We start from the raw sequence: 27,429 nt of genomic DNA, 5'->3' as shown, positions 1-27,429 counted from the left end.
GTGAAGCGCTCTGATATCTGTAAGGATCCTGTTCGCGCTATATAAAACTTTGAATAAATAAATAAATAAAATAAATAGAAATAAAATTAAGTAATATGCCTTGTTGGATGGCAGGGTCAGTTGAGAGTTCATTATTAGCTGATTTTGTGGTATATCCAAACAGTGTTGGATGTTTGTGAGAAAGAAAAACAATCATTGGCATAGCCAATAGGTCTTGCCTTTGGGACCTTATAAGTGTTTAGCCATGCAACAGTTCATGTTGTTGCACCACGGATATTGTGCTGCATAACAAAATACTTATAAAGTCCCGAAAGCTCGACTTATTGTCTATGGCAATGCTTGTTATATCAGTACTGTTCATTAGGTTAAAGTTATTTTAGACCTCTCCGACAAGTCTACAATGTTAAGGCACTTCTAACACTTTCATATGCAATTTCTTAAGATTTTGAAAGGTTTGTGCAACTGGAATAAATTTGTTCTTTGCATAGAATTTAGCCTAATTAGTACCTTTTTTTTAAAAAAAATCTGTGCAATACTTTTCTGGGAAATATAGTTGGCAAACATGGGGCTCATTTTCTCAACTGAATCTGGAACTGAAGATATGGGTCAACCAACCTAATTCTGAAGCAGGCTGTGCATATTGCTCAAGTTTGGCATTAGCTAAATAAGTCTCAGGGTTACACAGGAGTACCTATTTAGCATATAGTATGGAGATGTCTCTTTTCATTAAGAACTGGGGGCCAGCGTCAAACATAAATGGAGAAGATTAGGTTTGAGTTCAGATCAATGTTACTGCCCTCAAAGTTGCTATAGAGAGGAAATGCAGGACTTAATATATCTTTTGTAGCCGGAACCTAAAAGTAGCTTGCAGAAAAATTTAGCATCCAGTGTTTGTTAGTATTAGCAGAATTACTATTGCTAAAGAAGATACCTGTATATTAAAATCTTTAGAAAAGCAAGTGATTGTTATGTCCTTCTTTATTTTTACATTTATATAGAAATTTGAATATGAACTCCATTTTCCATCCCTAAAACTCTGACCCTCAGTTGATCAGCCATAAGTGTCCAGCACACCCCGAAGCAACCATCCCAGAGTGCATATGATGTCCAAAAACGACTGCATACTTTACTATCTAGTGGAACTTGGGACATCTTTTCACGTTACAGAGCAAGGAGGTAACACCATGATATGAAAGACAGGCGGTGCAATAAGAAATGTATGGGTCCATGTGTGGCAAATAAACAATATGCGAAAACCATCAAAAATCATAGCAACTCCTCATTGACTCATATTTTATCCTAATCAATCCTTGCGACGTTAGAAAACTAGCTTCCAAAACCACTCTCTCACATGCAATAGAAGCAAATGATAGCTACTGTCAAAGGACTGTATTTAAGGTAATCAAGACAGATGCAGTTGTACAATTTAGTATTAGATGAGGTCTTATATTTTCCTGGTTATCACTTCTGTATGTTTATGCAGATGAAAGTTAAATCCCATGATTTATGTTTACAGTACTGCACACAGATTCCACCAGATCCATTATATCTGGCATGTAGATGGTTGTGTTCACTGAACTGTGCCCACAAATTTAAATGGTGATTGCCTGGAACATAAACAGCACAGAAGTGACCAAGAGAAAACAAGCATTGCCAAATCTAATAAGACTCACCTTTGGGAACTATTGACTTTGCAATGGGTTAGCCACGCTGAACAGCATTCCCAATGATGTGCAACATCGCTGCAGTTTATTTAAATTAAAATAAAAAAAGTCTTTGACATGGCTGGCCGCATCATTATGTAGGCACTCGCACCCAATCATGTGTGAGCCTTCAAAATTCTGGGGTGCCTTTTTTTCCTTCTTTTTAGTTACCAATCGAGTTAGACCAGCAACTAAAAATAAAATAAAACATGCAAAAGCTCCTTTTTTAACGCAGACAGGGGAGCAGGAGCAATGGGAGGGCAGAAGTAAAACTGAGGAGGGCGGGAGATGCCGAGCCAACACAGGAAGCTGAACCAACACATGGGAAACCTGGATGAATGCCGGAGCATCATAGGGGCACAACAAAGCAACATGGGGCACATAAGCAAAATGGGAGATGGCCTGAGGAGGTGGAAGTAAGACCGAGGAGGGCTAGAGGAAGCGAGAGCAACACAGAAGTTGAGGGAAGCAACACGGAGCTCAGGGGGAGAGAAGTACACGAGGAAGACATATCAAAAACACATTCACTCTCATGGAGTACGTAACATAAAAGAAAAAAGTAGTGCTTGTAACAGTCATGCTAGTCATTGAAAGAGATGGTAAAGAGTCAGATTGACCTGCTGGGACACAAATAAGAAGCAGGCAAATAAGTGACAGGAAAGCAAACCAAGGGAAAGTAATGGTGGGACCAAGCACCTCTAGTTCTTGGTAAGCCACACTATGGCCCTAATTACGATGAGACTCGGCAAGCTTTCCGAGTCTCATCACAGGTTTCACTTTCGATATCCACATTACGATGCAGGCAGTCGAAAGGGAAACCAGCCTGTCATTTCGGCTGGATTCAGACAGGCTCAAGGAGCCAGTCGGAGGCCTACCCGTAATCCCTATTGACAGCGTTTCCGCAGTAGAAATTACGATGTCTGTTTCCGACAAGCTTTCCATGTCAGACTTTGCAAAATGGAAAGCCTGTCAGAGAGCAACACTGGAGGGGGGGCCTTCACCCAGTAACCTCCGGTTGGCCGCCGAAGAGGCACCTATGGTGCACCCCTGTTAAATCCCTGCACCGTGTGGCAGCCACGCTGAGATGCCTGCCACACAGTGCAGTGACGAACAGATTCTCTCTATGGGAGCTTGTGCTACGGCCGGCTTATAGCTGAATCTAACAAATCAGTAAATTAAAAAAGACATTACCAAAAGACACTGATGAGGTTCATTGTGTTCGGCAATGTGCTAAAAATAACAAAAGTACTGGAGTGAGGTCGATTTTCTAAGGAGGTGAAAGTTGAAAGGTGTCCCCTTCCTCGGATAATGTCAGATAAAAATTAAACAGATTCAGGGAACTTGTGGGCTATGCGATACAATCAGCCCTATAACTAAACAATGTGAGATCAACATACAAAGGAAAAATAAGATAACCCAGCAGGAAAAAAATATCTAACTGTATCCCCAAAACTGTACTATTCGCAGTGCACTCTATAAATGTCTCAAACTAAACTACGATGGAATTCCAAATTTTTCTTTGATATTCAATTGGTGGTAATTTAATAGATTACAAAATTAATACATTTCTATGCCTCAAAAAAAAGGGGAAAAAAGGATTAAGTAGCTTAACCTAGAATCTCTGAGCAACAAGTAAGATCTGACCTAAATAACGCATCACAGAACAATAGTAATGAACTTTAGGTCTCTACCAAGTTGTACAAGAGTCAAAATAATTTGATTTTTTTTGTCATGTCAGATGATACATGCTCAGAGGAGCAGCATTTTTAGCAGCCATTAGAGGTCTTTCGTTAAAAGGTGTTTTACTCTTACCTACTCTATCCTTCACCTCACTTGGTATGGTGGAATATTTAAGGGGTTGAACATCACAGGTCAAATGGGAGTGTGTATAGCAGAACTGACTGAAAACTAGGGTTTAAGTAGTAAGAGAATCAGCTGTGAAATATCTGTGCTTAAATGTCATAATGCAGAAATGCAAATTATGTATGACCGACTGTGTGCTAGGATTGAGCAGTTTGCTCATTAAATGCCTTTACCTGTAATTGGGGTTTATCGGTGTTCTGGACCACGCTTCTATTATGGGTCAGCAAAACCCCATTGTAATTGAGGACAGGGAGAAGGAGTGTAACCAGACATTTGAGTCATGTTAAGCCGCCGGTAGGTAACCCTCTGCCCATATGTCCACTATATGGTGAGCGTGATCAGTGGTACCTGGTCAAAGTGGGAACCCCACTCCTTTCAAACCATAGTCGCACATCTTTCCCACCTGCTCCCTACCCGAGTGAAACACTAGTGCTGGGGTCTGGGAACTCTTCCCCCCTATCCCCCAGAGGGATAACTGAAGGGGAGGCTAAACTTACCAGGGCATACCAGGTCGGGACGGGCATTTTGGCACTGGGCTCCTAACCTGGGAAGGAGAAGGATGTATGCAATTCCTCATCTGTCAGGTGGTGGCCCTTTAGCATACACCATGTGCTCTGCTGAGGTGTGATTGCCATGATTTTTCGACTGTGAATCAGCCTTGGTTTTGTAACCCATGTACGCAACTTGATCCAGCGCTAACTACTGCAAGTCTTGTAATCACTGTGAGGTTTTAAAATGTAAAGTATATTCTTTCAAACCCCCCTTTGCTTTTATTTTCCATAGAACGATGTATGCTTCTATGTCCACTTTAAGGGAAACTCTCTTGCCAACTAGACGCTCTGTGATTGTCAGAGAGATTGTTAAGTGCCGTTATCCCTCAAGGGGGTGTTGTAGTCACACCTTCAGGCAATGCTCACAATGAAAATAAACTGAACAGAAAAATCAATTGCTCTAACACTTCAGAGAAAGCTAGGTGCATTTGAGTAAAGTAGCAATTGTTGTAGGTAAGTAATTGAATTCTGTGAATTGATTTTACTCCACACTGCTGAAAATATCTGGTTATCTACATTTAGAAAGAGTCCCCTACAAAATAAGCAGATCATCATATTTATCCAAGCCCAAAGAACCTAGACAAATATGAAAGAATTTGGTATTCCCGTCACAAAATCTGCAGTATCTACCAAATTACAGAGGCTACATTCTAGATAGATGTTTGGGCTGCTGTAGCACAGACAGTGTTTTTTTAAGATTCAGTAAGTGTATTTATTATGGTCAATGTTCTATTCTTTGTAAGGTAGTTTGCTTTGAAAAAGTTCACAAACATATCTTCCTTTCAAACCTTTTATCAAATGGAAAAGGAGGAAACCAGAGGCATCCAGGTTGGGGGTAGTCAGTACAATTCGTCAATCCTAATCCCATAACAATGCAAGATATGGCTCAAGGTGGCGAAACGTGTGTGAGATGTCACCAGTTTTAATGCACTATTAAGAGGAGCCCACAAGAGTTGTCTAATTTAGAGTGGTAACCTGAAATTATTTTCATTTCAACCCAGTTCTCGTCTAGGGAGGGTAACGGTTCTAAACAGCAATATTGAGTAGGACTAGTTCAGAATAAAAAGTAAAAAGGACTGAGACCCTTGGGCAATGTAACGGTCTTTTGAGGAAAAGCTCTTTCAAGACAAAATCCTTTAATCACCCAGTTTAAATTGAGCAACTTTTTTTTGCAAAGAACAAGTTTTGGAATCAGAACAGATTGCAATTTATTCAAAAACCAGAAGCGGTGGAGAACAAAACAGTGAGATTAGAAGACTTTTCCCTTTATCTAAATGAGAGGGTCACATTATAATGGTCTGAATTATATCTCCTAGCCTTCACTTTGGAAAACAAGCATTTGCAATAGAATAGGTCTCGCCGTTACACGAGTTAAAGCTATTGGGATTGTAAATGACAATGTCTTATGTTTTTAAAACGAAAACAAATATAAAAGGCATTGTCATTTGCAATGTCAATAGCTCAAAATTGCGTAAATGCGAGACCTATTCCATTGCAAAGGCTTGTTAAAGGTGGAAGAGATTTTTTAAGTGCCACATGCGCTGATAAGTGAGAAATGGTACCAAAGAAATGCTAACCACTGGGCCTACAAAACCAGCATTTTAGCCATCAGATGAAGTTTTCTTCTCTTTCCTCCTTTCTGGTTGAGTGGTAGTGAACAAAATAAATACACATACCTCTCCAACTGCTTAAGAACGCTATAAAACATAAGGTTACTAGTGTAAAAACAAACGTATTCCTCAGAAGACCAAACAAGCAGCTGTAACTTTCGGTGCGGAGTAGGTGATGTAGTGACTGTGATATGACCTCTGTTGTGTTCGGCAGCTGTAGAGAGATCAGCCAGGATGGCAGTCAGAGTGGGTGAGTATGTTATACCTTTTAGAATAAAGAAATATCATGTTATACATCTGCAAGGAATAATTCATATTTGTAAAGCGCGAAGACATCACCCCTTATGGTTTCAAGGCGCTGGGGGCAGTCGGGTAAATTACATGAGCTATTGCCCAGAGTCACCTGGTGCTGAGCTGCAGCCGGCACCACTGTCCGGACCATGCTCCGGACACAGCCAGTCGCTCTGGCCGCTGCGCCACACCTCACCCCCCCCCCCCCCCCACACCCCCCATGGACGGCCACTTCCTCCACGCATGCTTCGCATTGGCTCTGCTCTCTTAAATCTGAAGGACAGGTTCGCCTGACCAACGACCTTGCATCCAATAACACATCCCCTGGATGTCAGCTCCGGGTCACTGAAAACAGAGCCGTCCTTCGGGGTCAGATGTCATTTAGACTCAATTAACTGTGCACGGCACGGACGCGGCCTGTTTCCTGGTGACAGTTACATTTTGGTTTTACTTCGCATTGGTTTTTACTCCCTTATTCCATCTAACCTTGTCTTTGGCATTAAATGAAATTTATCTCTGTGCAGCGCTGGAGAACTTGGAGACAACAGAATTAGTTTTGTGCGCTACATAATAGACTCCATTCTCACAGGCCGGAGACAGATGCAGGCTCATTAGCAGGGGGAGATGCTATTTTTATTTATTCTATTAAATAATAGCAGGCGCGGTTCGTCCATTGGGGCGTGGGGGCGTAGCCCCCCCCTGCCCGACGCCGCCCGCAGCTCCCTCATGACAATCATGTCAATGAATCAACATGACGTCAGATCGCCGGGCGGGCGTCATGTTGATTCATTGAGATCGTACAGGCGGCAACACAAGCACGCATGCGTGGGGAAAGAGGGTGAAATTTTTACCCGTGCCCACGCATGCGCACTTGTGTTTTTGCTGCGTTGCGCATGCGCATCAGAAGCCCTAATGGGCGTGCTGCGGGCGAGAGGGTACCTGTGCCCCTGGCGCCAGGATAGGCCAGGGGCGCTGTGAGCCTGTGACGTGTGGGGAGCAGAGCCCAGAGGTGGCGCGGACCGGGACCGGCAGCAAGGTAAGAGTGTGTGTTTTTAGTGCATTACTCCAGTCATCTCGTCTCTTCGTCTACCACGTCCCATATTTGTTACCCTCTCAGTTCAACACATCTCCCTTATTTCTTAGCTTTTTTCTCACTCGTCTTTATTATTCTGTTTTTAAAGCTCCGTGCAGCTCTTCCCCTCTGCCACCTGTCTCCCCCCCACCCCGTTACTGCTCCACGCTGCTCTGAACCTGCTTGCTACTCTCTCTCTGACTATGCCTCAGCTTCTTCCTGACACTCTTTCCGTCTCAATCTCTCTTTTTCTTTAAAATTTCAAAATGTTAACAAACTGTAGAGGCGGAATAGCATGATATATGCATTTATTATTGCATGCATGTTGGTGTATGTTTGTATGTGGATTTGTATAGTACATACCTAGGGCTTACAGGATGGCAAATACATGGGCGGTAGAAGGTTTCCAGCATAAAAAGGTAGGGGTGATGTACTATGTAAACTGGCACATCCTTCAACATCGATCCTAAAGGCTTGTTAGAGTCCATAATTTATTTTTATATGGTCATAAAAATACATGAATGATGGATGGATGCAGGGTGGGTGCATTAATGATTGTTCGGTGGATGGGTGCATGGATGGATGCATGCATGATGGGTGGATGGATGCATGAATGATGGATGCAGGATGGATGGGTGGATGCATGAATGAATGATGTATGGATGCAGGATGGGTGGATGCATGGTGGATGGATGGATGCATGAATGATGTATGGATGGATGCATGCATGATGGGTGGATGCATGATGGATGGGTGGGTGGATGGATGGGTGGGTGGGTGCATGAATGAATGATGTATGGATGCAGGATGGGTGGGTGGATGGGTGGATGCATGAATGATGTATGGATGGATGCATGGATGCATGCATGATGGGTGGATGCATGATGGATGGATGGGTGGATGCATGAATGAATGATGTATGGATGCAGGGTGGGTGGGTGGATGGATGGGTGGATGCATGAATGATGTATGGATGGATGCAAGGTGGTTCAGGCTCGCTCGCTGCGCTCGATCGCTGCGGTGCAATATGCAAATTAGTTTACGCTCACCACTTTCAAATGTCACCAGCCGCCCCTGAATAGCACCTATATGAATAATATTTACCATTTATAAATATAGCTGACTCTATACACCTGTCCTGCAGTACATGGAGATAGCATGTTCAAATCAGCTACCTTTAACCTACATTTCCATGAGGATGCTCTTGTCCACATAAATCACTTAGGCCAGACCACATCCGGATGTTCGAGTGAAATTATGGTGTGTAACCCAGACTACATGAAGATGGACGCGCTGAAAGAAGGCACATTTAACTCAGAATGCCTGGTTCCAACCTTAGCATGCTGTGCACAGGCTGCATGATGATTTCCCTGTCGACATAAATCACACGTAGTCTAGCCAGCGTGGTGACATCCTTAATGACATCAGCTGGGTGTAGCCCAGACGACAGGGTGGCAGCGTTATGAAATATATTGTATATTGCCTGCATTACATGGACAGAACTGTATGCCAGAATACCGAGCACATAAGGAGAATGCTCCAAAAATATTGTATACTATGGCACACTTCACGCATTAGCCGTGACACTTACAGAGTGAGGGGCGCTGCAGCGGGTGCCCTGCCCTCTGCTGCCTGCTTCTGCCAGTCCTGCCTCTGGCTTCCATGCATGCACAGATGCGGTGTGTACCGAGTAGCCCGTGCACAAGGAGCCACCCAGTGACAGCCATTGGCGCGTCCTCCACCCTCTCCCGCCTCCTCCCTAAGTTTTCATTTCCTGGCAAAGGGTCTTGAAAGTGAAACTTACGGCCCAAAGGGAGCCGCGTGTGCAGCTCCGCGTGCACAGACCCCGTCCCGCAACCTCTGCTGAATGCACACTTTGAAGACACCACAGGTAGGCATTTAATTATGGATGAGGGGGTGTACGCAGGGAGCGCGCGAGAGCCGGTGGGACCAGAGGGTGGAGGGGCGATGCTGTACCACGCGCTCCCGGCATCTGCTCGCATCTCTGCCGGCCGGGCTCGAAGCAGAGGTCTCAGCCGTGAGAGCGGAGCATACGTGAGTTACTGTGTGGCATATCGATAACAATAGGATCGGAGCATAGGTGAGCTACTGTGCGGCACCTCGATAACAATAAGATTCACTTTTAGGAACTCGCATGCAATTCACCCCCCAGGGGGTGTTATCAGAGTCCAGGGACGCAGCAGTGCTGGAAGGAGGGCCGGGGATGTAGGAACAGGCTGCTGCTGTGTGAAGAGGTTGTGTGCTTGTGTGTTGCCAGGCTGCTGCTGGGGGAGCGTTAATGTAGTGCTTTCGGCGGGCGGTGCGGAATGTAGTGCTTTCAGCGGGTGGTGGAGTCCAGTAGGTGCAGGTGCCATTCAAGTTTGATGTCCAACACTGGCGAGTCCTCCCTTTGTCCCCGCATGCTCACCGGCCAGGATTGCCCCGGCTCCAGATGCGTGTTCCCTTTGTCTGTCCTCAGGATGGGTGCTGACTTCCTTCGCTCAGGGGGTCTGTCCCTGGAGTTTGGACGGTGCTCTCCGGTGCTGCGAGCTCGCACAGCTGTTCTGACTCTGGGCGCTCCTCGGGGACGGTGAATCTATTTCAGTCAACACTTGCAAAAGCCATCTATCCGCAGGTGTCTCTGCTCCAGATTCCAAGTACTGCGGGGGCGAGGTTGGCGGCAGTGAAGGTGCCTGCGAAAGGCTCACGTGGCGTAGTGAAAGCGTGGGGCGCGTGAGAAGAGATGCTGCTGACACCGCCGTACTTGCTCACAGCTCATGTCTCCCAAAGCGCGCGTTTACAACTCATGTCGCCAATGTCTCCAATGTCTTTTACAAGCTTGTGCACCTCTCCTGTCCCACTTCGCTAAGCAAATCAGCGACAATAGATCTCTCTTAGCGAGCAGCTGTGCTGCATCGCTAGGCGAGACCTAAAAAGGGGACAAAAAAGAAAAATAATGACGTGTGGCGCAAATGCTTTTGTAGTATCCCTTCTGTTTTTGGTATGGACAGTGTCTGGGCTCCTTAATACAAAAGGCCCCAGGAATATATTTTCTTATAGACCTGCTCACCACAGATTCTAGCTGGTAGTGTAAACAGGCTTTGCAAACAGAAAGCATATGAAATGGTTGAACGTTGATCATGATGAGGGAGGAGGCAGTGACTTGAATGTTAAAATTCTAGACCTTCAGTTACCTTAGAGTGCTCTTACAAGTACTTGTGGAGAGAGAGCCCTAACATTCAACCATGGCACCACCCTACTATGAATGCCAAACGAAATAGGAATTACAACAATTACAGGAGCAGTGTAGGCTAGCTCCAGAGTTCTGAAAATAAACTCCTACATGACCAGATTTCATAGTGGTTTTTGTTTTTAACAGATTTTATAGCATTTTAAATAGGAAAACAGCATACATGATCGGCCGCCTCTACAACTTGCTCTTTTATAGTGGGTGCATTGTTGTTAAAATGTATTAGACATGTATTGATTGATGTTGTTGCTATTGCTGACTAATCATCAATCAACTTTCGGAACCCTCCTGCCACTCTCCACCCCTCACCCATTTCCCAGCTGCCTGAGACATGCCCTAATGTACCATGAGGTTTCAATTTCTGAGTGGCAGTTTGTCGCATATAGTTTCGCTATTTGAGAGATATATCCGGCCTATGTGGTTTTTTTTCTAAAGATTTTCTTTCCTATGTGGGGGGGGGTGTATGTTGGTGGGTAGTCTGCTACTCATCTCCACCCATCTCATTCAGTTCGGGTGGTAGTGGGGGGAGCGTGGTGTACGATCCTCCGCCTGTCTCTCTGGATGCTTTAAGCTGTCAACTAATACTCCCCAGGACCGGGCTCCATCGAGCCAATGTCTCTTAGTACCTCTACCTCATATCCCACCCATCTCTCAAATTATTTTCTCCAGGTTGTTACCGGGGTACCCCTGGTGCTCACCAGTTCCTAGTAATTTCCTGTTTGGCCAATATGTATGCTAGGTCCTGGACTTTACTTGCTAGCCTTGTTTTAGAGGGGTGAGGGAACCAGCCCAATAAGCAATGACCCAGTGTGCAAGGGATGTCCTTCTCCAATGCCCCCACTATCGTCGCCGTAATCTCTTTCCAGTATTGTCGTAACTATGGGCAGTTCCAGAGCATATGTATTAGGTCTTCCCCAAATGGTCCCACATCTTAGGCAGGCAGTGTCTGCTTCGTTGAACTATCTAATAATTTATTCTGGTGTGGCGCATGCGCTGTTGAGAATGAAGATGTTGAGGAGTTTAAAATCGGGGGTTTCTGGATAGCTTTGTTATTCTCGCCAGAATATCAGTCCAGTTTTTCTCAGGGATCTGTACCTCCAAGTTTCCCTCCCACTTAGTTCAGAGTGTGTCTAGTAGCAGCAGCACATCTCCTCTGATTTTTTGATGCGGAGGTTCTTCTAATCCAGTTTTTCAGTGTTTACTGAAAGCCATTGTCACTGCTCCATATAGGAGGAAATAGCCCTGTGTTATGTTAAATTCCGTAATGAATTCCACAAAGGGAGCAGATCTATGTCTCTGAAGAGGTCACCTAGTTGTGTTGCCCCTGCTGTGACCCACTCAGTCGGTCCTCTCCAATCTCCCCCTTGTGGCAACAAGGTGAGCACACAAGGGGAATTCAGATGAATAAGGGACTTTCCACTTTTCTTCTTAGGTCTCGCGTAACCGCGCGAAAGCGCGGTCTCGCCAAGATCTATTGTCAGCGAGTGTTCTTTCCAGGAGAGGGGACAGGAGCTGGCCGCGCGCTCGGAATTGAGCGGGCCACGCGCACGTGAACGCGCTCGCTGTGGCCAGCTCCTGTCTCCTCTCCTGGAAAGCTGCCTTACAGCCACACCTCCCCCTGCACGCATGCGTGTTAAACAGAGACACACACGAGCGCACCGACACACACGCACGCACACACACAAAGCAAAGACCCCCGCCGCACACACCTACACACACGCGCACACACATACAGAGCCTCCCCCGCCGCACACACGAGCGCGTACACACACACGTGCACCCCCCCACCCCACAAGTAAGCCCCACTTAACGCCACTCCAAACTTCAGCCGCCACCGCGGGGCTCTCCCTCGGGCATGGGAGCCACGCGTCACCAGCACTGCTTCTCTCCGTGGGCGCGTGCGCGGGCTTCTGAAGACGGAAGTCCCGCCCCACGGAAGGTTTCGGTTTCGCTCACGGCTTGTTATTAAACTGAAAGAAGGCAGTGCAAAGCAGTACTTTCCCTCCGGAGCGACAGACACTGCGGGATGATGCCAACCCGGCCCGCGTGCTGGGGTTGATTTGATGATATAGCCCTTCTATGCTAATGAGAGCTTGTCAGGGGCAGGTTGTTACGTCACGCGGTCTCCTCCCTCCGAAAGTTTGCTCATGTGAAAGTTGTTGGCTGTATGACTGGGAGAGCAGCTCACTGCACTGTAGCTGCAGTACCTCGTGTGAGATATTCAGCATCACCCACTGACCACCGGCGTGTGATTGTAACCATGATTCCAAGACTGCTCTGCCTACTTTTCTGTTGGGATGTTGCAGTACACGTGGGACGTGCACAGAAATTGCCTGGAGGCAAGTAGCACTTCAATTCTATTATCTTTGAAACAGCTTGTTTGATGACAGAACGTAAGCTAGCAGCATGCAAAAAAATGTGATGCTATGGGCAAAACGATTCCGTGTGAAATCAGTTACATTTAAAATTAGATGAACGTGCAGCGACAGCGTGACAATTTTTTTTGGGGGGGGGCGGGGGGGGGGGGGGAGTGGCATGGGAACGCAATGCCCTGTGCATGGAGAAATAGACATAACGTTCTTGCACAGGAAACAAATTATAAGAAACGTATGAGTGAGAAATAAACTGGGCGAGCTGCATGGAGGCTGCATCGGGGTTTCTGTCCGTAAGTGGCTTTGCGTGCACAGGCACAGACCTCGTTATCTGGCCAAGGGGGCGTTGGACAGCTCAGGCAGTGCCCCGCCGGTCGGTGCAGCGCCGGCGCTCACCGGTGCAACGCTCGAAACTTTCTTGTTTTCTATTGATTTCCTTCTGTTGTCACGCAACGGCTTGCGAGCTCAGATTAAATCGCGCCAGAGTTTGACAGGAGGTTTGCAGGGCACGAAGAGTGCTGGCATTTCACTGATGCAAGAACAGCTGTAGAGTAAAATTAAAATGGCATTTGTGAAAACGCGCCCACTGCTTTTTATTTTATTCTACTATACTTTCCTTTTATACATTATTGTCACCTGGTCTGTGCATGTTGGGTGGTCTTGTATGGTTGTGAGCTGCATACAATACCTATTACCAGGTTCTGACTACTAGTTTTGACTGAGCATTTCTAGAAGTTTAAACCTACAGGTTTGATCTCTTATGCTGTCTCCACCACGCATTCCTTTCTCTCCGTGTCACTCCCTCTCTTCCGATTTCACCCTTCTTCTCTCCATTTCACTTTGCTGCCCTGCTAACTCCACCCTCTACTTCACCCCACCCCATTCTCTTCTCTCCTTACAACTCTCTCTCCATCTTAGCCACCTGTTTCCGTACGTCCCTTCACTTTCTCCACTTCCCTTTAATTTACCTCTCACCTCACCCTCCTCTTTCCACCTTTTCATACTTTTTCGCTCTCCTAACCTCGGGATCTTCTCGCTGTGGCTCAAGTTACTCTGACTAGAATTCACACTTCTATTCCCACCTCACTCTTCTCTCTCCACCTCACCCTTCTCTCTCCACTTAACCCATCTCTCTCTTCCTAACCTTTTCTCTGTTCATCACCCTCCTTTCACTCTTCTCTGTCCAATTTGCCCTCCTCTCTCCCCATCACAGTTATCCTTTTGTTCTCACCACTCTCCGTCTTGCCTCCTCCTTATTAACCCAATTAACCTCTCATCTCTCTGCTCCACCATCACGTCTCCCCACCTCACCCTTCTCTCTGTTATCAGTTCAGGACATAAATAGGACAAGTACAATAATCAGGGCTTCTGGAATTATGCAACAGGGGAGGACTAAATTATGCAGAGGTGTTGACCACTGACTCATTGTCAGTGAAATTGCTCTCCCACCCTCGCAGCTCCACCATTAAGTGAGGTGCCTCTGCCCCTGCACTCTTGAGTGTTGGTGATCGAGGCCCTCCTCCACCCGCAGGTTTCCCTGCGCCTCATCCCTGGTGGTCCAGTGGACCTCTGTCTCCTTTCTTTCTTTCTGCTCCTTCACTCGTTTTTCTCCCCTTTCTATCTTTCACCTTTCTGCACCTCTGCTCTTTTGCGCCTTATTTCTGCCCATTTCCCTTTCTCTCCCTCTGCTCCTTCACTCGTTTTTTTCCCCTTTCTATCTTTCACCTTTCTGCTCTTTTCTGCACCTCTGCTCTTTTGTGCCTTATTTCTGCTTATTTTCCCTTTTTTCTTCATCCCTTCTTTCCTCCCTTTACCTTTCCCCGCCGCTGCTGCCCTCGCGGCCCCTTCCCCCCCCAGCACGACCGGCCCAATCCAGCTCCCCTCCCCGCTCCCGCCTCCCAGCTGTCCAGCCCTCCCCGACCCCTACTTAATGGCGGCCACTGCGCGGCCGCTGGGCTGCGGGCGCGCCGCTGGTGCACCGAAGGCGCGTCAAAGGCAAGCACGTCTGCGCCCGTCTGAGACCCGTCCGCGACCAGCACCAGGAACCCTGGACCTTCGCCCCGCCAACGCTACGACCCAGCAGCACTCCACGCACTCAACCCAGGCTGCAACAACAACTGCAAGCTAGCATCACCAGCCGACACCAATGGACCCTTCAGCTGTCACCACTGCCGGCACACCTGCAGCACCGCCAAGAACACGGATCCAGCACAACCCGCCCACAAGAACACAACCGAACCGAAGACCCTGCAATGCATCCTCCTCAACGTCCGATCCCTCCACAAACACGCCACAGAAATCTGGGACCTCCTCGACAGCACAACCCCAGACGTAGCATTCTTCACCGAAACCTGGACCAACACCACCTCGGGACCGGACATCGCCATCGCCATCGCCATCCCCCAAGGATACAAGATCTCCAGGAAGGACCGCCCCATCCACCCAGGAGGAGGAATCGCCATCGTCCACAAATCCAGCCTCCGCCTGAGCACACTCCCTGACGAGTCCACAGAACTGATGGAACACCTTCACTTCAAGATACTGGCCAGCCCCACCGCAGCCCTCCGAGGAACCCTCATCTACCGACCCCCTGGACCCCGCGGACCCTTCGCCAACTCCATCACGGACATTATCTCCCCGCAGGCCATCGCATCCACCAACTACACCCTGCTGGGAGACCTCAACTTCCACCTCGACAATCAACTGGACCCCAACACCACATCCCTCCTGGACAACCTCCACAACATTGGACTCCGCCAGATCGTGACCGAGCCCACGCACTCAGCAGGACACACCCTCGACCCCCTCTTCACTACAGGAAACTCCATCACCTTCAGCCACACCACCGAACTCACATGGACCGACCATCGTTGCGTCCACTTCACCTTCAGAACACCCACCATCCACAGACACCAGCACCTGCTTCCACAAAGAAACTGGACCAAAATCACCGATGACCAGCTCACCTCCTCACTCAACAACTCAACCATCGCGGAAAACGACGACCCCAACACCACAGCCTGAACCCTGCATAGATGGATCTCGGACAGCACCAACACCATAGCCCCCCTCAAGAAAAACAACAATACCCGTGCCAAGAAAGCCAGATGGTTTACCACCGAACTTCGAGAGTCCAGGCGCACATGCCGCCGCATCGAAAAGGCCTGGAGAAACACCAAATCCACAGAAGCCCACAACAACTTCAGAGCCGCCACCAACGCCCACCATCAACTTATCAGAGAAACGAGGAAAAAAGCGATTGAAGACAGAATCTCCACCCACGCACACAACAGCAAGGAACTCTTCAGCATCATCAAGGAGTTCGCCCAACCCACCAGCGAGTCTACCGACATCCCTCCCTCACAAGACCTCTGCGACAAACTCAGCATCTTTTTCCACCACAAAATCAAGAGCATCTACGACAACTTCGACGAAGACAACCAACACACTGAACCCTCACCAACCACCCCCGACATCCGGAAACCAGCGATTGATGACTGGACAGCCCTCACCACCGAAGACACACTGAAGACAATGAAGTCAATCCACTCAGGGGCCCCCACGGACCCCTGCCCCCACCACATCTTCAACAGAGCGCCAACACCATCGCACCCATGCTCCGCCAAACCATCAACCGCTCCCTGACGACCGCCTCATTCCCAGACGACTGGAAACACGCCGAGGTCAACCCCCTCCTAAAGAAACCCTCAGGGGACCCCACCGACCTCAAAAACTACAGACCCATCTCCCTGCTCCCGTTCCCAGCGAAAGTCATCGAGAAAGCCATCAACAGCCAACTCGCCACATTCATTGAAGAACACAACATCCTCAACTCCTCCCAATCCGGCTTCAGAAAAAACCACAGTACGGAAACCGCCCTCCTCGCCGCAACAGACGACATCCGCACCTTACTGGACAAAGGAGAAACAGTAGCCCTCATCCTCCTCGACCTATCAGCGGCGTTCGACATAGTCTCCCACCGCACCCTAATACGCAGACTCTACGATGCAGGAATCCAGGACAAGGCCCTCGACTGGATCTGCTCCTTCCTCTCCAGCAGGACGCAGCGGGTCAGACTCCCCCCTTTCCTCTCGGACCCCACACCTATCACCTGCGGAGTCCCCCAGGGCTCCTCCCTCAGCCCGACGCTCTTCAACGTCTACATGGCTCCCCATCGTCAGAACCTACGGACTCAACATCGTGTCATATGCAGACGACACCCAGCTCATCCTCTCCCTATCCAACGAGCCCAACACCGCCAGACGCAACTTTCGAGAAGGCATGGAAGCCGTCGCCAAATGGATGAAAAACAGCTGCCTACAACTAAACACCAACAAAACAGAAGTACTCATCATGGGCCCAAACCCCGACGCCTGGAGTGACACCTGGTGGCCCACCGCCCTCGGAAACCCGCCAACCCCCACAGACCACGCACGCAACCTGGGAATCATCCTGGACTCCGAGCTCAAAATGGACCGCCAGATCAACTCTGTCTCATCTTCCTGCTTCCACACCCTCCGCCTCCTTCGTAAGACCTTCAAATGGATCCCCCTCGAACACCGAAAGACAGTCACTCACGCCCTGGTCACCAGCAGACTCGACTACGGCAACGCACTCTACGCCGGAATAAACAAAAACCTCATCCGCAAGCTACAGAACATCCAGAACGCCGCCGCAAGACTGGTCCTCAACCTGCCAAAACACTGCCACATCTCCCAGCACCTGCGCACACTCCACTGGCTCCCCGTCGAGGCGAGAATCACCTTCAAGATGCTCACCCACGCACACAAGGCCCTCCACGGCACCGGACCAGCATACCTGAACAGCCGACTCAAATTCCACGCACCCCAAAGGACCCTACGATCAGCCCAGCTTTCCTACGCTGTGGTACCCCGCACCAGAAAGACCAGATCGGGAGGCCGCTCCTTCTCCTTCCTCGCGGCCAAAGCTCCACCTCAGACAGACAACATCGCTCCCCATCTTCGCAAGAAACCTCAAAACCTGGCTCTTCGACAGACCCCCTCCTTGATGGAATGGAATCTACACCCCCCCAACTCCCCCCCACCCCTAGCGCCTTGAGACCCTTACGGGTGAGTAGTCGCGCTTTAACAAACTCCTGATTGATTGATTGATACTGTGTAATGCAGGGTAGTATTACTTCACTATTGTGTCATTTTTTGCACGTTATCCCTCTGTGTATAAATGTTTCTCCCCAGTAGTGACAAGTAAACCTATGTGAAGGGCCTTCCACTGTGCAACACATCACCGCATTTTTAGTAACATTTGATCCTTTTATGAGGTTTTTTTATTAAAAATTTCAAATGATGCTGTAGATGATGGATTATGTAGCCAATGTATCAAATCCATAAATATCTGGAAAATGCGGCTGCACAATCACATAAGTCCAGTGGCCCTGGTTGTAATCAATTTATGTCTATTCATATGACAAAATGAGAGAATTTGTTGGTAGAGAATAAATGCAGTCCCTAGTAACCCAACGTCGAGTATGTTCTTTAAGTTCCTTCTATTTATGTCAGAGTTCCGCCTTCTGCGAGTACTTGGGGAGGATGAGACTAGGCAGAACAGTGGCAGCACATATTTCCCGTGCTTTTCTTTAGACTATAGGCACTTTCACTGCTCCTTCCCATTCTGTATTTTGTGTTGTATTAGTGAAACTTCACTTAAGAGTAAAAACCTTGCCATTGTCAGAATGTTATTGCTTAATATACTGCTGTAAGCAGGGCCACTGGAAATGTGTGATTCTGAGGGTACAGAATCTTCCGCATAATTAGAGATTTGCCATATTTTTCACATAATTCATCATCTGCTACATACTTTGCTGATGTTAGGAGAAAAAATGCATCATCAGAGCTGTGTGAATAACAGCAGCTGTGAGCCCGTGCCTGATGTGCATCATCAGAGCTGTGTGAATAATAACTGCGTCAGCCCCGTGCGTGAGGTGCATCTTCAGAGCTGTGTGAATAATAACAGCTGTGAGCAACAGCATACTCTTGCACACACTCTCACTGCTCACCAATTCAAAGTTTGCAAAAAAAATTATGCAACGCATTGTCATACACAATGCCAATAACTCAAACTTTAATGCTGCGAGACCTATTGCATTGTAAATGCTTGTTTTTTTAAGGGAAGGGGCCCAGCATTTAATCATGACTTGCCGTTCTCTTGTAACGCCTTCTGCAAGGCATCTTGTTTGCAACAATACCTAGCGCAGTCTGTCCAAGGTGGGAACAAATGACAAATGATCTCAATAGCTCTCTGGGTTCTGTCTTCCTGCTACCCACTGTGATCCACTGTAATTGCGCGGCCAAATGATATGCTTCGAATTCCGGTGTTGCTAACATCTCTGTCAGTAACCAGCTGCAGGGAAGTTAGAGCTGTTCTCCTACAGACCAGATTTCATAGTTGGTCACATTAGTTACAAAAAATGAAGAGGTTATAAACGAGCCAATGATTATCCCTTACAGAGTACATTTGAACCGTAAAATAATGAAATACAGGTTCAGTCAATCTTAAACCCAAGAAAACATATCACTGTGCTGTACCAATTAACAAGTTCTGAAATGAACTGTGATTTTACTCTTGATTTGTTACATATTCATAGGCCCAAATAGCAAAACAAAAGAATATGATCTGTAGTGTTAAGCTTATGATATAGCTTCAAGTTGATCAAAGGGCTCATTAGCTTAGGACACCTACCCTAACTTATTTTTCATTAAAAAATAAAGACAGACAATGCTGCTTGGAACTGCGCGATCTCAAGGTAAGCTCTTGTTTCCACTTGTCACCCAAATCGTAATTTCGAAGTTCAGCACATTGAAAAGAAAAGGAAAAAAACATTAGCATCCTTTATTTCTCCAACAGTAGTAGCATCACCAATGACCTTCAAATATGCTCTACTAAATAGTACACCTGGCATGGACTGTTCCTTGGGCGTTACCAATTAAATCCCTTATTTTTCCAATACAACATCCACTAAGTACTATAGAGTATACATTGACGTCTCAGAAAAGAGCTACAAGTAACCATGCAACTCCCCTTAAAATCCTACTCAAACATTTAATAATTTGATTTATATACATACAGTATAGGTGTAAACGCTTTATCTGCGGTATATCGCTGGACTCCTAACATTGCAAAATGGGTTAAGCCGCAAGCCTATTTTAAATCAAGTGGAATTTCACAATTAAAGACATTTACTTCATCATGTACGCAAGAATAAAAAACACTTGACTAATAATGAGTAAAATCATAGTAGGCCATTGGCCACATCAATGATATTCGATAACAGTACTAAGTAAGCCTTTCCATTACAAAAACCTCACATAGGTAAACCTTGTACTATGTAATTCCTGTGGCTTTATTTATTGACAACATATCAATGAAATTACATTCCAACTGTACCTATTTATGTGGGCAACCCCGACCCACCCGCTCCTCTGAATGAACGTTCTTTCAATCAGTCTAAACCTGTCAACTTAAGTAAATTCGTGAAGGTAAGGACAGTGCACCAGAGATGAAGTCAAAGAAACTGTAAATCAATTCAAAATATCCTTTATTCCATAAGTTCATTTCTTAACATGTGCACTACAGCCAACGCGTTTCGTTTGTCAGAACTTCGTCAGGGCTCTGCATTAAACGTGAATTAGATCATGCAGCGAACCCCAGCATATATGCAGACAGTTGTTGAGTATAAATATCCATTTCCTTCCTCCAGAGGTAAAGTCATAGGGGTAACAATTGCCCCAATATGTAGATTGCAATAGTGTGTGCCAAAATAATAGCCCACCGTCCTCCAGGGGTGCAAATTTTAAGAAACTAACTTATGGAATAAAGGATATTTTGAATACATTTACAGTTTCTTTGACTTCATCTCTGGTGCACCGTCCTTACCTTCGCGTTTTGTCTGATCCTGAGTGGAACGAAAGTGCAGCAAGCTCCGGACAGGTGTGCACGGAAAAAAGGACTTTATCTTACTTTGGAATAGAAGTGCTGGACCTTGGTCCACCGCATAGGTCTCTTTGAACAAACTTAGGTAAATTCATATAACTGTTATAAGCCTCTTTTAGGTGTATTAACACCAGGTACCCGTCATCTCGGCTGAAATTCCAAGGTGTTCCAACACTTATTTTTACTGTGTAAATACTAAAACCAATACGTAGTATTGCTATGTGTTAAATTACATGCAGTCTGATATTGTTGTGACATAACAAAGCATTCAATAACTCAGGGATAGCTTTTCAAAAAGTTCTGAAGTTTTGATCGCAGATTGTAGGTGGATCCAATTTGAGAAGATATGCATTCAGCTGAGTGAAGGAACATTCTTACGTTAGATGAGTACATCAGCCTTATTGAGTCTGAATGTTGAGGCGAAAGGGAAGTCTCAGGTTGCATGGCTGTCCTCATATTTGGCACCATTGCCTACAGCCTAATATATCAGCTAAATGAAGCAAGTGCTGTTGTGTGCATACATGCAACATGGTTACACTACCACAGCTTTCTATAAAGCATCAGAGAAAATAAAGTGAAAATAAAGTGAAATTAAAGATGATGCTTTAAAAGCCCACAATCGCCAAAAAGGCCTACAGCAAGACGCAATGCCCCCGGCTGGACAATGTGTTTGAGATACTCTTGTAATCCTGGCTATACACGTTACCACATAATTAGGGGGGTGTAGTCATAATCGTGTACGCATAAATGAGAGAGTATACTCTACTTACAACAGTTCCACTTAATGAACATAAAACTTATTAAACAAAAAATTATTTTATCAATGATTCACTCCCAAACCGTTATTGGATCTTGCTTAATGGGGTTTCAGAAAGATATCCATCATATTAATGTTTGTCACAAGGGTTAGTGTGGAGATCGATCACATCCATATTCAATTTAGAACCTTATGCGTTTTGGATCAGGGGAAAACCTAACAATCTTAGAAAAACGTTTAAGTTAACGAGTTGTCGTTTCTGCATAGATCAAATGTACTAAGTAGGAAGCTTAAAGAGTGGGCCTTCTGACCAAAACTACGGGTAGAGCAGTGATCATAGAATCTTCGTGGAGAGCATAAAGTTTACTCTCGCCTCAAAACATGATTGTTGGACACAGTGAGATAAGTCTATTGGCTATGATCAGTTTTGCTTCTTTTTTTAAAGAAGGGGTAAGAGGGGTTGCACTTGCTCTCCAGAGGAAAAGAGTTCCAAATGTTAGGGGCCATTCCAAACAAGGATTGATTGTAGGTTTTCTTTTGTTAATTTTTTGCGCCTTAAGTAGTAAAGGATTTGTGCCTCTGAAAGTTCAGTTTCCATCAGAAAGGGTCAGTTTCTGAGACAAGTAAGATGGGGTGTTGCGATGTAGCGCTTTATGGGTCATACAAGCAATTTCGAGATGGATCCTGGCTGAAAGGGTAACCATTTCAGAGAGTAGCAGTCAGGTTAGATATGATCTCTTTTTTTAAGTCTGTGATGAGCCTTGCTGCAGCGTTCAAGACAGCCTTTAGTGGCGCAAGTTTGCTTTTTGGCAGGCCTATGAGGGTGGCACTACCATAGTCTAATCTGGATATCACAAGTGCTTGAACCACCTTTTTGGGATCTGCCATGGGAAGGGAATGTTTTAGTTTCCTTAATGCATGTAGTTGACAGTCAGCGCCTCTGGTGATATCACAAATGTGCTTTTGCATGGAGAGAGCATTATCAAAGATTATTTCGAGGGATTTAGCGGAGACAATGATGTGGGGGGTACAGCTCAAGGCAGTAAGATGCAGAAGCCAGTATTTGATATTATGGGGGAAACTGAGTAGTAAATAGGAATTCTGTTTTGAGGACACCGAGTTGTAGGTGGTTACGAGTTAGCCAATGTTGCGTTTTTGTCATGGTGTTATTAAGGGCGCTGATGTCCTCGGGAAACATAATTTTCATGTAAAATTGATTATCAACTGCATACATGTGATGGAGATGTGAGAGAGTTTGGGGATTTCAGTCAAGGGCTCCATAAATAGGTTGAAGTGTCAGGGTGAGAGTGAAACCTTGGGGGGACGCCTCGTGATGGATTAGGATGCGTTGAGATCTGTTGTGAAGGAAGGATGAGAACCATTTTATTACAATACCGGAGAGACCCATCCTATATTTTAATAGGTTCAAAAGGGTTTCATGATTCCCAGTGTCGAACGCAGCTGATAGGCAGAGTAGCATTAGTAAGCAAGATTCATCATGATCAAGTGTACGCACAGCGTCGTCAACAACGTAGGAAGAAGGCTTCTGATCCAGGAAGAATCAATAAGCAATTTTTAATGAACCTTGGGTGATACCACTATTCTGCCCCCTCTCCTTCTGTGTGACTTACACTTGCCCACAAGAAAACACTAAGAAAAATCTAAACCCTGATGAGGGCCACTGTCTGGACGAAACGCTTTGGGGCGGGGACGCGGTGAAGAATAAAGAAAATCTTTTTGCGAATATATCATGGCTTCTACATTACATTGGATCTGTAAGAAGAATTGATATGCTTAAATAATCGGGGTTAACATGTGATTAAATGAACTTTCAGTAACAACATTGGACTTCCTAAGCACTCCCTTTTGTATATTTTCATTTTGGTTTATGGTTTTGGAGCAGTGGAAGGACTATTGCGTAAAAAACTGCGGACCGATCTTACATTGAAGCGCTCCCAAAATTTGGAACTCCATTCCTCCTCACATCAGAACCGTTCCCTCCTTTGTAGAATTCAAAAGCCAACTCAAAACCATGTTCCTCAACCGCTCCGTAGGGAATGGATAGATCGGGGCAGCTAGAGGACATCGAGCTCTGCTCCAGCTCTAAGACTCTGAGAGTACCCTGAAGGCAAAAAACTGTCCTTCACTACAATGTGTTGCTCTTTATTTTTGCGTTCTTATGTTGATATGTCGCTCTTCTATTCTGTATCTGATTAAAATCTGTTATGTACCTATTGTAAAGCGCTCCGATACCCCTGGGTCTGGCCAGGGCTATAGAAAACTTCTTAAATAAAAAATTAACATTGCAAAATGCCTGTGCTGTCAGAGCCAATACTGCTCTATTTTTTAGTTAAAGTTTTCAAGGAGTTTGGACAAATTTGGGGTGTTGGAGCTACGGCGGTAGCTGTTGGGGTAAGACTGGTTGGCGATGTTTTATTGGTTGGTTTTTTTTTTTAGGACAGGAGTAAAATGTCTGCTTTTTAGGCAATCATGTAGGGAGCCATGTGCAAATGAAGCACTGAAAATCCTAGTCCGTAAGGCAGAGGTCTTCAAACTGGGGGCCTCAGTGATTCCAGGGGGGGCACCAGGATCTGGCCAGAAGAAACATTATGCTTTGTTTTCAGCCAAAAAATGAGCCGCAGTAAGCACGTCTGTAAGGGGCCATCATTAACATCCTTTGTCATTTAAATCCTGGCTGGGAGAAGGTGTCAAGAGGGAGAGGACTCCAAATTTTCTCCGAAACCCCCACTACCATTTCGAATAATAACACTGTGGATACTTTTACACATTAGTAAGGCCTGCCTCACCAGAATAGTATGTTTGGAAATCCTGTATTTGTTTGCATTTCTAAAACAGTAACAGAACGTAGCTGCAATGTTTAAATAAGTCTATAAATATTTCAACATTGTCAGTTAAATAGAATAATTGTGAAAAATGTTGGGGGGGCGGACATTTCTTTTTCTACACTGGGGGGGGCAGACCACTACCATAAGGGGACTAGCAGGTATCTGTGCTCATTGAGGAGTTTGGAGGGAAGGGGATTGTTTAAGTGGTTGGAGTATTTCAGAGAAGTCAGAAGTTTTGAGATGTTAGGTGTGAGCAACAATAAACAGAAGCACACGTTCAAGGAGATGCTGATCGGAGTATTATAAGGGAGAAGAGGCAGGAATAACAGTATCATTCTGACACTATCTATAATAACTAATCGGACTTCCCAGCAAGTTAAAGGGAACACTTGTCAGTGATCCAACTACATGCCCATATAAGCTTGCAAAATTAAAAAGCATTTTGGAAAGTATGAACAGCAGCATTGGCCACTAAATGCCAATTATTACTATAAATAACAATTGTATTAAAATGCAACAGAAAATATTAGCCTTGTCAACATTCTACAAAAACCTTTTAAAATAGTACAGTTAAATGCAGACTTTTACTTCAAGATTATCACGACGTATCAGAAATATTATTCAACTTATCTGAAAAATATATAACCACAAAAATGTGTTTGTCATTGTAAAGGGTGCGTGTTCTATCGTGGCTTCTCTACTCGTGCCTGATAATCAAATATCAATATTGGATGCAGACAAGTTCTTTCAATGCCAAAGGATCAGTCTACTTGCTATACGTACACACACGCTTGCTTCATTTAATGGCGTAATAAAATGTACCAGCTATCTCAATAAACTTACTGTTAGACACTTTTTGTGGAATGTTAACATATCAAATACCTGCTGCCAAAACATTGTAAGTAAATAATAATCACAAACGTGCATCAGATTTCTAACGCCTCTCACGTTTACAATTCCTACACAATGTCCTATTTAATTCCTGCTTTAAACGTCTTCACTGGTATCCAATAAATCTTCAATTTTCTTTTTTTCCAGTGTCCATTCCTCCAGGAACAAATAAGTAGAAGGAACCAATGCCTGGGATCACAACAGACACTTATCTAAGTCACAGTCAGTTTCCGCCTGACACTACAAAACGTTCATCAGGTCACAAACACTTTAACAGAAAGTTCATGTTGACTGAATAAACATTGCATTACAGCGGTTTGCGGGTCTACAATACCTGTCAAACTACTACTCCCGACGTTTAGGCACAAGCTTACGGCGAAAGCATTTAAAACGACAAATATAATCCATTGAAGAAAAACTATAACAGGAGAATCCGTATTTCCACGAATCAAACTTTCTAACACCATCACATGTAAGATGGCCCACTTTGACAGGTGTAGCTCTTAACTTGCTCTAGTACGGAACTTGTCCCTCCTACACAATAAATGAACTTGAATGAGTAGTGAGGAGGGATGGAAGCAATACGCCAACCTGGCAATGCTAGCTCCGAAAACCTGCCTGTATCTGGACAAATTGCACTGACAGCTTCCCCGCCACCTCCACCGAGACAACATATTCCTTCAGAACACTCACTTGTCAGCCTCTGCGCCTCTAGCCCGGTCCCCATGCCACCCAACTCCGTTTTCTTCGGCCCGGGAGGCCCTGGACCCCCTCCCGGCGGCGGCGGGGGAGAGGCATAGGCAGGTAGCGGTCCAGCGCCGCCGCTCAGGCCAAGCATGCCCCCCGCAGCCCCAGGATCTTCGTGCAGAAACTGGCACTCGTCTCCGTAGAAGCAGGTCTTATCCTTGGCGTAATAGCGACAGTACTTGAGCTTCAGGCCAGCGGCAGAGCACAGGGGGCCTGAGGGGGGCGGTGGCGGCAGCGCCGGGGAGGGAGGGAGGCCGCTGTTCATGGCTGCACTGCGGCCTCAGCCAGGCATGGGTCCGGGGGTTCGTGGGGGCCGCAGCCCAGCTGTCACGGTATTGGGGCACTGAGTGCGCCCCAGTCAACAGCGGCTGCTCCCAAAGGAGTGACGCCCCTCGGTTCTCACTCGTTCTCTCTCGTTCAGTTTTTCCCTTATTCTCCCCTTCCTGAGCGGCGACGGCTCTGCGCAGGCGCGTCGCGGGGCATGCTGGGTGGCTCGGCAGAGCGGGGAACCTACACTTTGTTTTGGAGGAAGCTGTGGCCCCTCTGGCAGCGGACTGGGAGCACAGACAACCTGTGAGGGCCATGGAGGTGGAAAGAGGACGAGCGTATGCAGGGGAGGCCTGCAAGCTCAACACTCGGCAAGGGAGGTTTATTATTCGTTAAATATTTTACATTTTTATTTGGGCGACAATTATAGAGCCAAGGGAGGATCGAAACAACCTAAGTGTATTTATGTATGCGTAATTATATAGCGCGAACAAATAAAGTAGCAGCGGCGTGCGTGGTTTTGGGTGCAAAGCAATGGCAATAAATACAGTATCAGAGTCGGGGCGACGGGAAATATGCAGAAAGGGAAGCCAAAATTATGCGACAAGGTTCACCAAATTATGCGACACGTCGCAGTAGTAATTATTTTGTCCGTTTTAGGTCTGGCGTTCGTCAATACTTTATGATTTTACTTTAACTATGTATACCGTCATATACTTATTAGATAAGGGCTAGCCAAGACCTTTTCATTTTAATAACATTATTACTATAATATAAATAAAGGGCTTTTGAGAGCCCTATTCAACCACTGGTCGGTTGTTATGTCATTCACAATACAGCTTGGCACCTTGGGTCAAGCTACATAAGCAATTGGCTAACTTCACTGTGAGCAACAACATTCTGCACTAGTACAAATACCTCATCCATATCCTAAGTAGTTGCCGCTGGTACAAGGGACTAGTATAGAATGTGTGCTTTTTTCAGACCTCAACATTTTTTTTCTTGTTTTTAGACATTTTTTTTATTTTAGATTGACAAGAACTCGGCAACTTGTCCAACAATAACGTTTTGCAAAAACAATGACAAAAAAGAAGTACTGACAACATTTTTAACAAGCATTGGCATCGCCAATAGGTCCCGCCTTTGGGGCCTTATAAGTATATAGCCATGCAGTATATTATCCTTGGTGCTAAACTAAGAAGTTGTGAATTTCAATTTTGTTTAAGAAATATTAAAACTTG

At 45.9% G+C, this 27,429-nt stretch overlaps 1 protein-coding gene across 2 annotated transcripts in view; it reads right to left on the bottom strand.

The window, feature by feature from the left end:
- PAN3 (poly(A) specific ribonuclease subunit PAN3) overlaps window positions 1-26,465 on the bottom strand; it is a 1,108,727-nt gene extending 1,082,262 nt beyond the window's left edge. For both annotated transcript variants that reach the window (XM_078657124.1, XM_078657125.1), the window contains exon 1: window positions 25,868-26,465. In XM_078657124.1, the coding sequence (XP_078513250.1) occupies window positions 25,868-26,186 (319 nt within the window). In that variant the 5' untranslated portion in view covers window positions 26,187-26,465. The remainder of the gene's footprint in view (window positions 1-25,867) is intronic.
- Window positions 26,466-27,429: the final 964 nt, after the last annotated feature.

The sequence above is a fragment of the Lissotriton helveticus genome, chromosome 8, assembly GCF_964261635.1.
Source record: "Lissotriton helveticus chromosome 8, aLisHel1.1, whole genome shotgun sequence".
Lineage (NCBI taxonomy): Eukaryota > Metazoa > Chordata > Amphibia > Caudata > Salamandridae > Lissotriton > Lissotriton helveticus.
This window is presented reverse-complemented; position numbering and strand designations above follow the sequence as displayed.